The 12,519-nt window shown below is 35.5% G+C and overlaps 1 protein-coding gene across 1 annotated transcript in view; it reads right to left on the reverse strand.

Annotated features, from left to right (window-relative positions):
* The window catches only part of SNTG1 (syntrophin gamma 1), a 166,621-nt gene that overhangs the window by 46,451 nt on the left and 107,651 nt on the right, over nt 1–12,519 (reverse strand). Inside the window, exons 12-13 of the mRNA XM_054189470.1 lie at nt 4,882–4,998; nt 396–467 (exon numbers count right to left, since the gene is read on the reverse strand). Coding sequence (XP_054045445.1) covers nt 396–467; nt 4,882–4,998 — 189 coding nt within the window. The remainder of the gene's footprint in view (nt 1–395; nt 468–4,881; nt 4,999–12,519) is intronic.

Here is a 12,519-nt window from a genome sequence, read left to right on the forward strand (position 1 = left end):
TATTGCATATTTTAAGGACTCTGCTTTCATTCTTAGGGAAATCTTACATTGCAGACACTGTCAGTTGCATCAACATGTTTGAATGCAACCACATTGATCATTATTTCTTTAGCTTCTCAGTTTGAAAAAGAAATTTTATAATGGTTAAATGTGACATTAAAGTAAAGCCATAAAACCCATACAGCGTTATGAAGAAATAAGATTTTCCTAGTCATTTTTTTTCCAATTTTGCCATGCCTTCTAGTTTGGCTCTGTGTCTACTGACACCAGGACTTCTGATATTGACTGACTCTTTCTGCGAGGCAGTCACATGCAGTTTCCAGGTGCAGTGTTAATTTTGGGCTTGTCAACTGGTCTGACAACATGGTAATTTATTTTATACTTTCTCATCATACCTTGAGAATTTTGCACATTATCTCATAAACCGAAAATGTTTTCTCAGCTCGTGTCCAATCCCAGGTTGTGACCTTGGGAAAAAAACAAACAGAGAAACAAATCAAACAGGAAAAGAAAGTAAGTTATTTTTGTTTATTGCAAGAATTAAGTTTATTCAATAATTAAAAATCTATCCCTAAACCTTTTACATTCAGTATAATGTATACAGAAAGACCAAGCAGACCAATGCATACAGAAAGACCTCAGAGCAATAACTATCAGGGACTAGACTGTTCCATCCAGGCAGTGCTTAGGAGACATCCTGCCTGTCTCCTTGTGCTTACAACACAGTGCCTCTGCACGCAGGCTGCTCTGTGCTGAATGATGAGTCTTCCCCTGGGAACTGGTGGGGTTTGCGTTGAGATCCTGAGAGGATGCAGCCCTTGAATTTCTCTCACAGAGCCTTGACCATAAGAAGGCACCTTTCTCACCACTGCCCTCCTTGTAACTGCATGCCACAATTTGCTCCCAGTCACCTACTTTGTTTGCAAATCCATAGAATCAAATTGTCCAACCTTGCAATGTCCCAGACACTTACCCCACATGCCTTGAAATCCAGGGGAAAAAACTAACAAGAAACAATCAAATATAGAGTTTCTTTTTTTCTTGCTCATGCTAATCAACTCCTAAATTCTAACAAACTAAGATTTGAAGAATAGTCTGTTTCTACTCTTTTATGAATTGACAATTGCTTTTAACAGTATTAGTTTAAAGCAACTGTTTTGAACAAAACATTCCATAGATAAAAGAGCTCAATAAAATCTTGCAAGGGTAAGGGTGAAGACTTAAATAAGACAGAAAGGGATAGATAACTATATGCAGTAAGGGAAGAGTCAAGGGGATATCACAGCAATCTATAAATAACTTTCCAAGGAAACTGCGAGAAGGAAAGAGAAGAATTATTCACAGTCTCAAAAGACAGAAGAACACACAAAACAGAATGAAAATTCAGGCTATATTTGAAAAAAAATAAATCTTAATGGTAAGAAGTTTCGCACAGTGGCCCAGCTCCAAAGGAAGACATATTTATCATGACAATTGTTAGGCAAGATGAAGAGGCTGATGAAGACAGAAGCTTATTCGGTTTTCAAGATTCAAGAATATAAAGTTCTCTGAAAAATGTATCATAAAATGGTATCCATGAAGAAAGCATTATGTGAGACCAATTTATCTTCTCTCTAAAACAATCATGAAGAGACACAACTTGGCTGAGAAGCATCTACGGGTTTGGATGCCTTGGTATAAAACTTTCTTGATCAAAATTATTTTGGTGTTGTATGAAAAAATTCTATCCCTAATTAATTTTTACTTATAAACACCATTCTAATTGAAACTCCTTCGAGGAAACCACAGTCACAAATGGAAAGTTCAAAAATACTGTGTCAGAGTTTCTCTATTAGAATTGTATTTTTTTGCAGCCATCCTCAAACTCAGTTTTCACTATCTTATTGATGTATGGGTATTAAAACAGATTTCTAAGGAAGGGAGTGACTAATTACTAAGTCAACAAATTGTTTGATACAGAATGAGGAAGTAAAGAAATATTGGAAATATACGACCTTTATTCTTTGAGTTGTAAGAAGCTATTCAGAGATGTGACAATTGATATGTAAAATGCTTTTATCAGGGAAAAAAAGAAAGGGGGGGGAAAAAAAAAGCTGTTCTTTCTTCTGTGGACAAAATGGACAAAGAATGAACTTTCTCACCGTGAACAGAGAAGTGAGGAGAGGAGTCTTGCTACAGCTCCACTGAGCCCAAAACACCAGCCACACAAGCTGAAGTCATATTGCCCCATCCGAAAAAAGTAGTTACTATTGCTGCTGAAGTGCAAAGCCATTCAAAGCTGTGTTTAAGTGCTTACTGTAGGCTCCATACTTTGGGGAAAAATATCAGAGTTCCCCCTTCTCCCCTAGTTTCCTGCTTTTGTTTGTACTTCTAAAGTCACTTCTTTTCAGGTCAAAACAAACTTCTTTCTATATAAAGATATGCTTGCCCTGTTCTCTTAATATTGTAATTTAAAAGCTTGAGTAGCAATAGAAAAGGTGTTAGCAGCTCTTTCAAGTGTATTTTTGCTGAGATTTCCAGCTATAAACTGTAAGAAAGTGAAACCCAACAGATGACACACTTAATAATTCTAAAGGAGAAAATGTATCAGAAAAAAAATTTTAAAAAATGTAATTTTGTTTAAAGTTTTCAAAATGCAAATAAGATACATTAGAATTACTCATTTATCTGAGCATGGACAGTAGAAGTATTATTGATCAAACAGACAAAAAAAAAAGAGGCAAGGGGAGGCCACTGATATACACTGTTTAAACACATCCCTTCCTAATGTGTTAGACTTTGGCAGAGACCAGGGAAATACTTTCATTTGATTTTCTGGTTAAAAAGTTGGCAGCACATCTCTGTTCAGAAAACAGCTTAATCCAAGGAGTTTACACTGCAAATATAATTAAAACTGTTTTTCTTCTTATAACTACACTTTACGCATTTCATAAACAGAAGCTCTGAAACTGCAGCATTGAAAGTTTGTTCTTAATCTTTTGTAATCCCTGGAAGAGATTAATACGTATACCCACAGAATAGCTAACATAACTGCACGTGTAAAAGTTTGCATATATAAAATAGGATTTTAGAAGTCCTTTTAAAAAACCTACTGCAGTCTTTTGTAAGAAGATAATTTTGCTGGGCATATAAGTGTGCAATTATTACATACATTATATGTTTTTAAGGTAGCTCTACAAGAAATCTTCCTCTTTGTCCTTTAGAAAGCATGTTTGTCATTCTGCTTCCCTCCTACTCCATGGAGAGAAAATATTTTTCTCTATGCTTGACCTGTCTTCCTATTTTAGAATAAGAACCAGAATCTGGCAAAACAAAATCATGTTATGCTTGCAGCTCAGCTGAAACAAGACCTATAAAGACTTCAAGGATTGGTGGCAGCAGCTTGCCAAAACGGTCCTAACTCACATCACCGCTGTTCACAGTCCTGTTATGAACATGTCCCACCCACACCCATTAATCATCACCCATCATCCATTTACCCACCAGCAGCACATTACTCCTGGAAATTTATGACTGAATCCTTCCTTCCATAGTATTTACAAAAGAATGATCTGCCTCTTCTGTATTAAACAGAAGCTCTCAGCATTGTTTCTGCTTCTGTCTAGTGTCTAGAATGGAGGTGGCTTTATTTGATGGGCAGCAAATGCTCACGTAAGTCATGTAGCTTGTGTAGGCAAAAGCCATGAGAGCTGCTTTTGAATTAAGGTGCTTGGAAGCATAATCTGACACTTTAATCTGATCCCGAAAAATATCCCTCAACAAAAGCCAAACTCCCATGACTAGCCATGGGCGAGCCAAACTCTCACACCAGTGAACTAGTGTATCAACATTGAACACGCAAACTTTTCATTTCATACTTATTTCCATTCTTCATTGTCTTTCACATGGTTTTAAACACTTTGCTAAACAAACATGAATAGTGACTGATGGATGATGTAAAGACTTGCAAGCTGGCTTTGAACTATGTCAGAAACAAGTTACCTGGAGAGGTGGTAGATGCGCCACCCCTGGAAACTTTCAAGGCCAGGCTGGATGAGGCTCTGAGCAACCTGGTCTAGTTGAAGATGTCCCTGCTCATTGCAGGGGAGTTGGACTAGATTTTTAAATGTCCCTTCCAACCTAAACCATTCTATGATTCAGGCAGGACGGAGCTACAGCCTGATCCAGCAACACAGGGTTTAGCAGCAGTCAGAAAGGTCACCCAATGAACGGAACAAATTAATCCACGTGACTCTCTCTGCTGCTGTATGGGACTGCTACTGGCTCCTTAGCTACTGGCTTAAAAGATAGCTAGAAGATATGTCTGTTTACTGCAGTTTAGAGGTGCCATAAAACTGTGAAAGTAAATTGCTGAGTATGAGACAACAGCTAAAATTTTGCCCACTGCTGCCAGTCAGATTCCAATTAATATATTTAACCTAAACAATTTCATTTGCTTCCCTACCTTTCTTTTGTCATTCCCAAGCAGAATGAAAGTTACATTCAGGATGAAATCTCAATTTCCACAGCATGCAAAAAGCTTTGATATTTCCCCAAATCTCAGCAGTCTGACTTTAAAATGATAGTTTTGTTTAAATCTAACCATCTTGCTTCCGGATTGTTCTTCCTGCCAAAGGAAAATGAATAGCACCCTTTTAACACAAGTAGATTTCTCTTGTATTTTTCTCAGTGCCCAGGTAATTGGGGGGAAGAGAAATTCTTGTTAGATGCCCAATTATCTGATGAACAGCTATTTGCTATACCCTTGAACTTTTCAGTGCTGTAAGTTGCAATCCTGTTAGCTCAATGAGTGATATCTTATCGTGAAAGCCTTGGACACATTACGTTAAATTATTTTATTTAATAACATTTATTCCCACTTAGCATGAGAAATATACTTACTGGAGGTGCTATAAATTTATACAGGGAAGATCCCCTCAGTGCTAGAAACTTTGGTGTGTACATTCGATCCTGAAGGGTGTCTTGTTCCCGTTCTTCCGTCCAGCCCATGTAGACTATCTGACAGAAAAATCAATAGTGTTGACACATTCCTCAGACACTTTCTTCAAATGAATTGCAAATATTTCATGCAAGTAAGATGATGTCTGTCAAATTTTACACAGCTACAAACCTTCAACCACGGGCACAATATGGTGTATTGGCAGTTCAATTACAATCACGCATTTGTATAAAGAATGCCTGTTATGACAACCAAAAAACATCAGAACAAATATTTATTGTACTAGCAACAACAAAAAAGCTAACCCACATACTCAGTGGACGTTAAAGGTCTATTATCTCATTAAATGCTCCCTGAAGTAATTCTACATATTTGCTGACAGATCACAGCAGAGAAATTGAATGCAAGTGAAGTGTAAGGAACTACTAGCCAGGAATACAAAATCAAGTAACTGTTGTTACACTGCAATGTAGATACAGTCTCCACATACAAATTCACAATTATGCATTAAACAATATGATCTTACGGATTTTATTTCCAAATAATGACAAGCTTTTTTTTTTCCCTTCTAAAAATGCCTATGTAGGAGTTTTGAACCTCCTTTCTTAGGAATAGCAAATTAACAGACTGTTTTCAGACACTATTTTGAACAGACTTCATCTACAGCTGAGAAGTAACCAGAATGCTGTCGGCTCTTATGACTACTTGCAGATCTTCCGACATAGATGTATGAACTAGAACTTATTCAAACCCATTTTAGGATCTAATTCCCTACCTATCCATCTATTACGTTTGAGCAATTTAATATCAAATCCTTAAAGAGAAACAGAGTATGAGTCACCACTATGCCAACTTCTGGAGAACATCTGAACAGGGAGTAGACACAGCATGCAACTTTTGATTTATAACCATGCCATTAGTAATAAAATACGATTTCCAGTGCGCACTGGTACACTACTGCTATGGAAAATAGATCAACCCATATTTCATACAGTGCTGCTAATGGAATAGATCTATTTTTAAATTGCTTTGTGAAACTGATTTCTCCATTACTTAAGCATGGGGCATTCTCTGTCTTAAATGTCAGTAATGAATATATAAGGAAAACAGTTTATGAAAAATAATTGCAATCATATTAATAGTCAATGAGTTAGTAAGTTTACCAATGGTATAAAGGTACCTAAAATGAATGTTTGTACTGCATGTTTTATCCTTTGAGACCTTGTATGTCACATACTTTTTAAAAAGCGTTTCATACAAGTTTATACAAGTTGGGAAGAGATTTTTCATCAACAGTCCTTCATGGAATATACATTAAAATAAAGAGGGGGTGTGGGGTGTGGGGGGGTGTCTGTTTTGTTTTGTTTTGTTTTGTTTTTTTTAATTTTTTCTGTTGGATTGTACTATAACACACTGGATTGTATAACACACTGGAAATTAATGGCTTTTTCAAATCCCCATGTATGAAATCTACACTACTACTCTCCATCACAGTTTATTAGACATTTTATGGTCTATAAACAGAGACAGGGAGAAAGTCCATTCCTCTAACACTTACAGTTAAACCTCAGCATTTAATTCTTTTGCCAATAGCAAACACTAACACTGTAATATAGTCTTGGATCCAATGAACAATATGTGTTTAAGTATCTGCTGGTTTGGTGCTTAAACAAGTTTATGAAACTCAAAAAGAAGACAGAGCTGCACCACAATGCTCAAGAATCAAGCAGCGTGCTCAACACTATATTCTCATGCAATAACTAAAAAAGCCACATTCTCTGAAATCTCATCCATTCCTGAAAGAAGAAATAGTTAGAAAAAAAAACATTTGACAGGTATAGTAAAAGAAGTTTTAAATTATTCCAATTCAATGTTTATTCAATTTTCCCTCATTTCTGCTGTTTCATATGTTACCCAATGCAGGATAAGTACAGATCCCCATCCCTATGACTTGGCAGGAATCTGTAGAGCTCAGTGACTGACACAGACTACAGAAAAGAGTAAAAGTAGTATAAAAAATTGAACTGCCACGTGCACAAGTTTGGCACGTTTTCCTCGCTGTAACTGAAAGAGAATGAATGACTGAGATATCTATGCTTTTAAATCAATTAAACTGAATTGATTTGGTTCTATCTTGATTTGTTTCATTAAAATCAGACACACAGTAAGATATCATCTTGCCTGATGATATTTAATATCACTGTAGCACTGTACGTAATCTGTTTTCAGTTAGTGTTTTTCTCTTTCACATTCCTCATTTCTGCTTCTGCTATTCATCAGAATAACAGGATACTGTCAGTCATGCTGTGCAGATGTATTGATATTTCACATTTGATTGCCTTAACACTAAAGTACCATGAAATTGCTCCTTTAGATATTTCTCCCTTGCCTCTGTAGATCATGAGGAGAAATTAGATTGATTTTTCAGACAACCTGCTGTACCAAGGTTTTATGAACAAAAAAGTATTTCTCCTTCAGACTAAATACCTACTATTAAACATACAGAAGAATTGTTAAGCAACGGCTATATGATTGTAATTAGGAACATTTACAAAGTTTTTTGAGTGCATGTGCATATTCACATGTTTTGATTATAATAGCATGGGCTGGATTCTGGAAAACAGGGCAAAACTCAATAAATACTTGATAACTATTTTAATTACGTGTTCCTAAAGTGGTCTCAGTTTATCTAAGCACACTGAACATGTGAAGTTAAATAAAATATGTAATTTTTACATAATGAAGCTAAGAAGCTGTTGAAAATTTTTCACTTATGAGATAAAATAGAGGCCACGTACTTGAGAGATTTATGTTACTGGTAAACATTTTGACATCTAAAAATCTTTGACTCTGAACAGCTTCAAAAAATTATTTATTTGGAAAGGGATCTTAAGTTTCCAATTTAATAGTTCATATGTATATATTTGTTGAAATAGTGGACGAATATGAAACTTGCCTGTGAGTTTTGGAACATATCTTAATGCTTTACATGTGGACTTGGCCCAAAATAAGGAATTTAATGAGATTCTGTCTGAAAAGAAATGTCTACAACTACAGACAAACAATGAATGGAAATAAAGGTGAGTCACAAATAGACAGTGCATAGCATGCCCCTTTATAAATTTAAAAACCAGGCTAGTTTTTCAATCTTAGAAAAGTTTTTTTGAGTCCCTATAAACTGATGACCATTATCAAAAAAGGTGGCAGTGGAGGGGAAAACAGATTTTATTTGTGGTAACATTCCACTTACTTAAAAGATAATTTTTGTAGTCCTGGTTTCTAACTTACCTGAAGTAGCTCATTCTACAAAATCAAATGGTGACACAAATTAGTTAACTTAGTGGCTCAGTTTCAGTAACAAAGATTCAGTAAGTTATTACGGTTTATGAGTTAAATCATGTAGAGTTAAAAAAAAAAACCCTATATCTAAATGATAAATGAAGCAGGACGTTTTCTTCAGTCAGAACTCTGCAATCTCCTAATTTAGTATGAATTTACATCACACTGATATCCTAATCAAGCAAGGTAAATTGGCATAAATTTCTGATATTTCATATCAGTCCAACATATTGCTAAAATGAATTAAATAGCCTTGACTTTCAGAGAGACTTCTCCAGAGTTTTTACACAAATTTTATTATATTTTAAGAAGAACAAGAAAATTTCCTGAAAATGAAATGTAAAATGTATGTGACATTAAATGAGTGAGGCGATTCAACGATCAGAACAGATGCACCAACAGCTTTTTATCTTGGAAGTCTCATATTCATACTCATATTATGTGAAACAGTGCTGTAGGGCAACAGGATAAACATGGAGTCAGAAGACAAATATGTCAGACAACACGGGAAAAATTATGAAGGATGAGGAACTCAGACAATGCTCTCTACTCTGGTTTTAATATAATTTTCTCTGTATTATAGTCACAAAATTCATTATAGTCAATTGTTAGCAGAAAAACAATAAAACCACACTAAAATGGAGGAAAAAAGCGTGATTGTAATACAGCCATTGGCAAAAACAGTCCTGTATTTAAAAGGTTTAGGATTTTTATGCTGAGTAAGAATTTTTTTTTCAAAGTCAACAGAAGAACTAACCATATACAATTTTGAATGAATACTAGGAAAAATGTGCTTTACTGTAAATGTAGTCAAAATGTCTCCTAATCTTATTTTTCAGGTCTGTGAAAAGCTTGATAAACTTTCCATAAATATATATATTTTTTTTAAATTCCTGTGAATTATTTTCTATCTTCTTCCCAAACAAAGTCAACTAAAACAAGGCAGTCTGCATATGAAAAATAATCTCGAAGAAACAGAAGACAAATGACAATGAAAGGTTATTTTACATATGTTTCAGATTTGATTTAAAATAATCTAAAGTCTCATTTGTTTCATTGTGTTTTGTGACAAACAAATATCAGTAATGGTCAGTATTTTCTAGAAAATTATGACATGAAATTATTAATAGCAGAGGAACAGCTTTGGCATATATCCCCTTTACCTTTTATTTCTGAACTTCAAAATTTAGAAATGAACTACTTTTGGTTTGAATTGTGGATGGAAATGGTCCTGGGCAACCTGCTCTAGGTAATCCTACTTGAAAGGGAGTTTGGGCAAAATGACCTACAGAGGTTCCTTATAATCTCAACCATTCTGTGATTCTGTAAAATGAGAAAAATTAGGAATGCATAAAAAGAGAAAATGATTGCTTGTAAAATACTTTCCCCCTTCAGTTCTCCTCTGTTATATCTCCTCTTTTCTATCCTATGTGCTTTAGAGCTACCACTGACAAAGATGACTGCTGTATTTTTGAACCACCTACCTACTGCTGACTTACAGATTATTCAATGTCTAAGCATTTCCCTTATTATTGGAGATTATAAAATTATTATGGAAGACTGTAAGATTACACATCTATTGAATCTCATATAGCTTAATTTCCTTCTGGATAAGAACTCTTCTTGTCATCTTGTTACCAGACCAAGGCTGTTCTGTTTTTTAAACAATCACACAAAAATTAAGGGAATATTTATGAACCTTAAAGTAAACAGTACCAGAGAAAGCAGAAAATACTTCTTAATTATGGAAGATGATTTTTCCCTTACACTCCAGATAACTGAACACTGATATCAGAGACTGAAAACAGGGTATATTTGCTTCTTTAGCACACAATATCATAATCAGAGTGAAGACAGTTGTTTAGGGTAACAAAACTTGCCTGCACCTCTGCAGACATCTGTCCAACATTTACAGCACTGTTTGAAAAACCTGCATTACAGTTTGCACTATATCCAACACCATCCCATAAGAAATTTTAGCATTTGCTCAATGACATCTACCAGATCTTGCTAGAAATCAAGACTATATTGACTACTTCATGCCTTCGCTCCCTTCACAGATTTGAAAAGCAATGGCTACCTATGGATACAGGACAGCTTTCTGAACAGGTAAAGATCTGTACTTTGCTTTTCCAAGTTTCTCACAATCTTTTTGTTATAATCTACTAATCCAGAGCAACATTTTGTCTCATCCATTCAGTTTTTCACCTAATGTTACATGTTAATAGCTGCAGTTTACTTCAAAGCACTCATTTATTTAAGACTTCTAAGTATCTGTTCATTGCAATAAATTCTTCTAAAGACAAAGTCAATTTGAACATTAATGGGGCAGCTGTGTGCCTTTGTCAAAATGTCAACATTGAAAGATGGGGTTTTTTTGCTTCCCTTAAATTATTCAAGTCAATGAACAATTACATGTATTTAAAATTCATTACAATTTGAATTTGTTCATTTTAATAGAGCATTAGCATTTAGAAAGTACAGCATTTCTGTTCAAGACTATTTTTAAGAATGATTGTATGCAGCTGTTTTTACAAAGATGGATTTCAATGCAAAGTGCAGTATTAAATACCAATCTATATTAATTTGGAGGGTGTGTGTGTGAAATTACTAGAAGGAATCAGTACAAAAATAACTCATGCTAGTCCCGACTTGCAGGATATTGACTGGGTAATTACAAGAAAAAAATCATCAACCAGAGTAGCCAGCCAGCATATGGGAAAACCCCCTGAATTGCACAAGGGATATGTGCATTTTACATGGGATTGAGTTAAGCATTTTCCTGATTAATAGGTATGGTAGCTAGATGATGAAAAAATATATCCTGTGTTATCTAGAGCGATCTGACTTCCTCACTTGAATGAGCCTCCCTTCTTCTTGCAGAGACTTCCGCATAACTCACCTTTGGAGCAATTTAGCACATCCCTGAGCAGGTTCATTTGGCTGCCAGGTTTATCACTGAGGAGACTCAGTCCCGCTGCCACCACAGGCATTGTACAGCCGACCTGAGAAGCCTCAGACCTTCTCTGACACTCTCAGAAGAGCAGCTCTCGGCAAACTCTTTGATACAGAGCAGGTCTTACACACATCCTGGATAAAAAAATTACTGTACATCACACTGTCATCATTCCACCTCCTTTTGCTGCTGTGTAACTGCAACCAGTAGGATTCTGTTTGGTTTTGTTGGGGTTTTTTGTTTTTTTGTTTTTACTAGGGAAACCATCTTTGATATACTGTCGTATTTGAGTTCCTGCCTGTCTATTTTTCACCTACTGAATTTATGATCCATCACAAGGAGGGCTGTCACTTTTAATCCAGGATAAAATTTCTGGGTTTTTTGAGGGTTTAAAACAGATAGTGCAAGAAAGAAAGCTCAGCACTCAGATGGCAAGAAGGTAAACATCATCTATTCTAAAGCCCAGTAGCCTGACCGATTTTAGGACTTATCTTTTGATTAATGTCTCTTTTTTAGCTCTTATAAATGTACACAGTATAAATGTAATACATTTTTGAGACTCTCAAGTATAAGTGGGTCAAACAAAAAAAAATATTTCAGATAATCAACCTGGCGGGTATGGCCTCTTCTTTCTGATGAACAATGTGTCACATTCATCTTTGTCACCTCAGGTTAGATTACTGAAACATGCTGAATGAAGAAAAAGATCAGAATATTACAAGTCACTAGACAGCATCTTTCAGACTTTTGATGGTGCCGCCAAGCAAACAACTGACATACTCGTCTTTCTCAGGTACCAGTGTGCGTGAATCACTTATGAAAGCATTTATTATCATGCTTAACTTGCCCCAGGAGTAGTTTTCAATTAGATTTCAAGGACTGGTTCCAGATACTGTTTGGATTTCCATTTTCTGTTTCTCTGTAAAGGACTGGTAAGAAGAACTTGGTCAGGAGTAGTGCAATTCAGGCTATCTGGTCGCCTCTGACAGATCATACTACTCACGAAGCTGGTTTGTTTGCATCCTGAAAGCCTGCTAAATTTCTGCTTACTGAGCTCCACCCAAAGGAGAAGGTAAGCATAAAAGTGTGAGAACCCCAAATGTCTGAGTATATAGAAAACACAGACGATGTGTAATAGATCAGACTTGTTTGAAATTAATTTTAGCAATATAAATTTTGAGTTTGTATAACATGAAAATTACATTTCTATAGAATTAGATGTTTGTACTTCAAAGTGCTCACAAAGACGGAATAAAACTTCATATAGCATATACTTAAAGCTGTC

Source organism: Rissa tridactyla, chromosome 2 (assembly GCF_028500815.1).
Source record: "Rissa tridactyla isolate bRisTri1 chromosome 2, bRisTri1.patW.cur.20221130, whole genome shotgun sequence".
Lineage (NCBI taxonomy): Eukaryota > Metazoa > Chordata > Aves > Charadriiformes > Laridae > Rissa > Rissa tridactyla.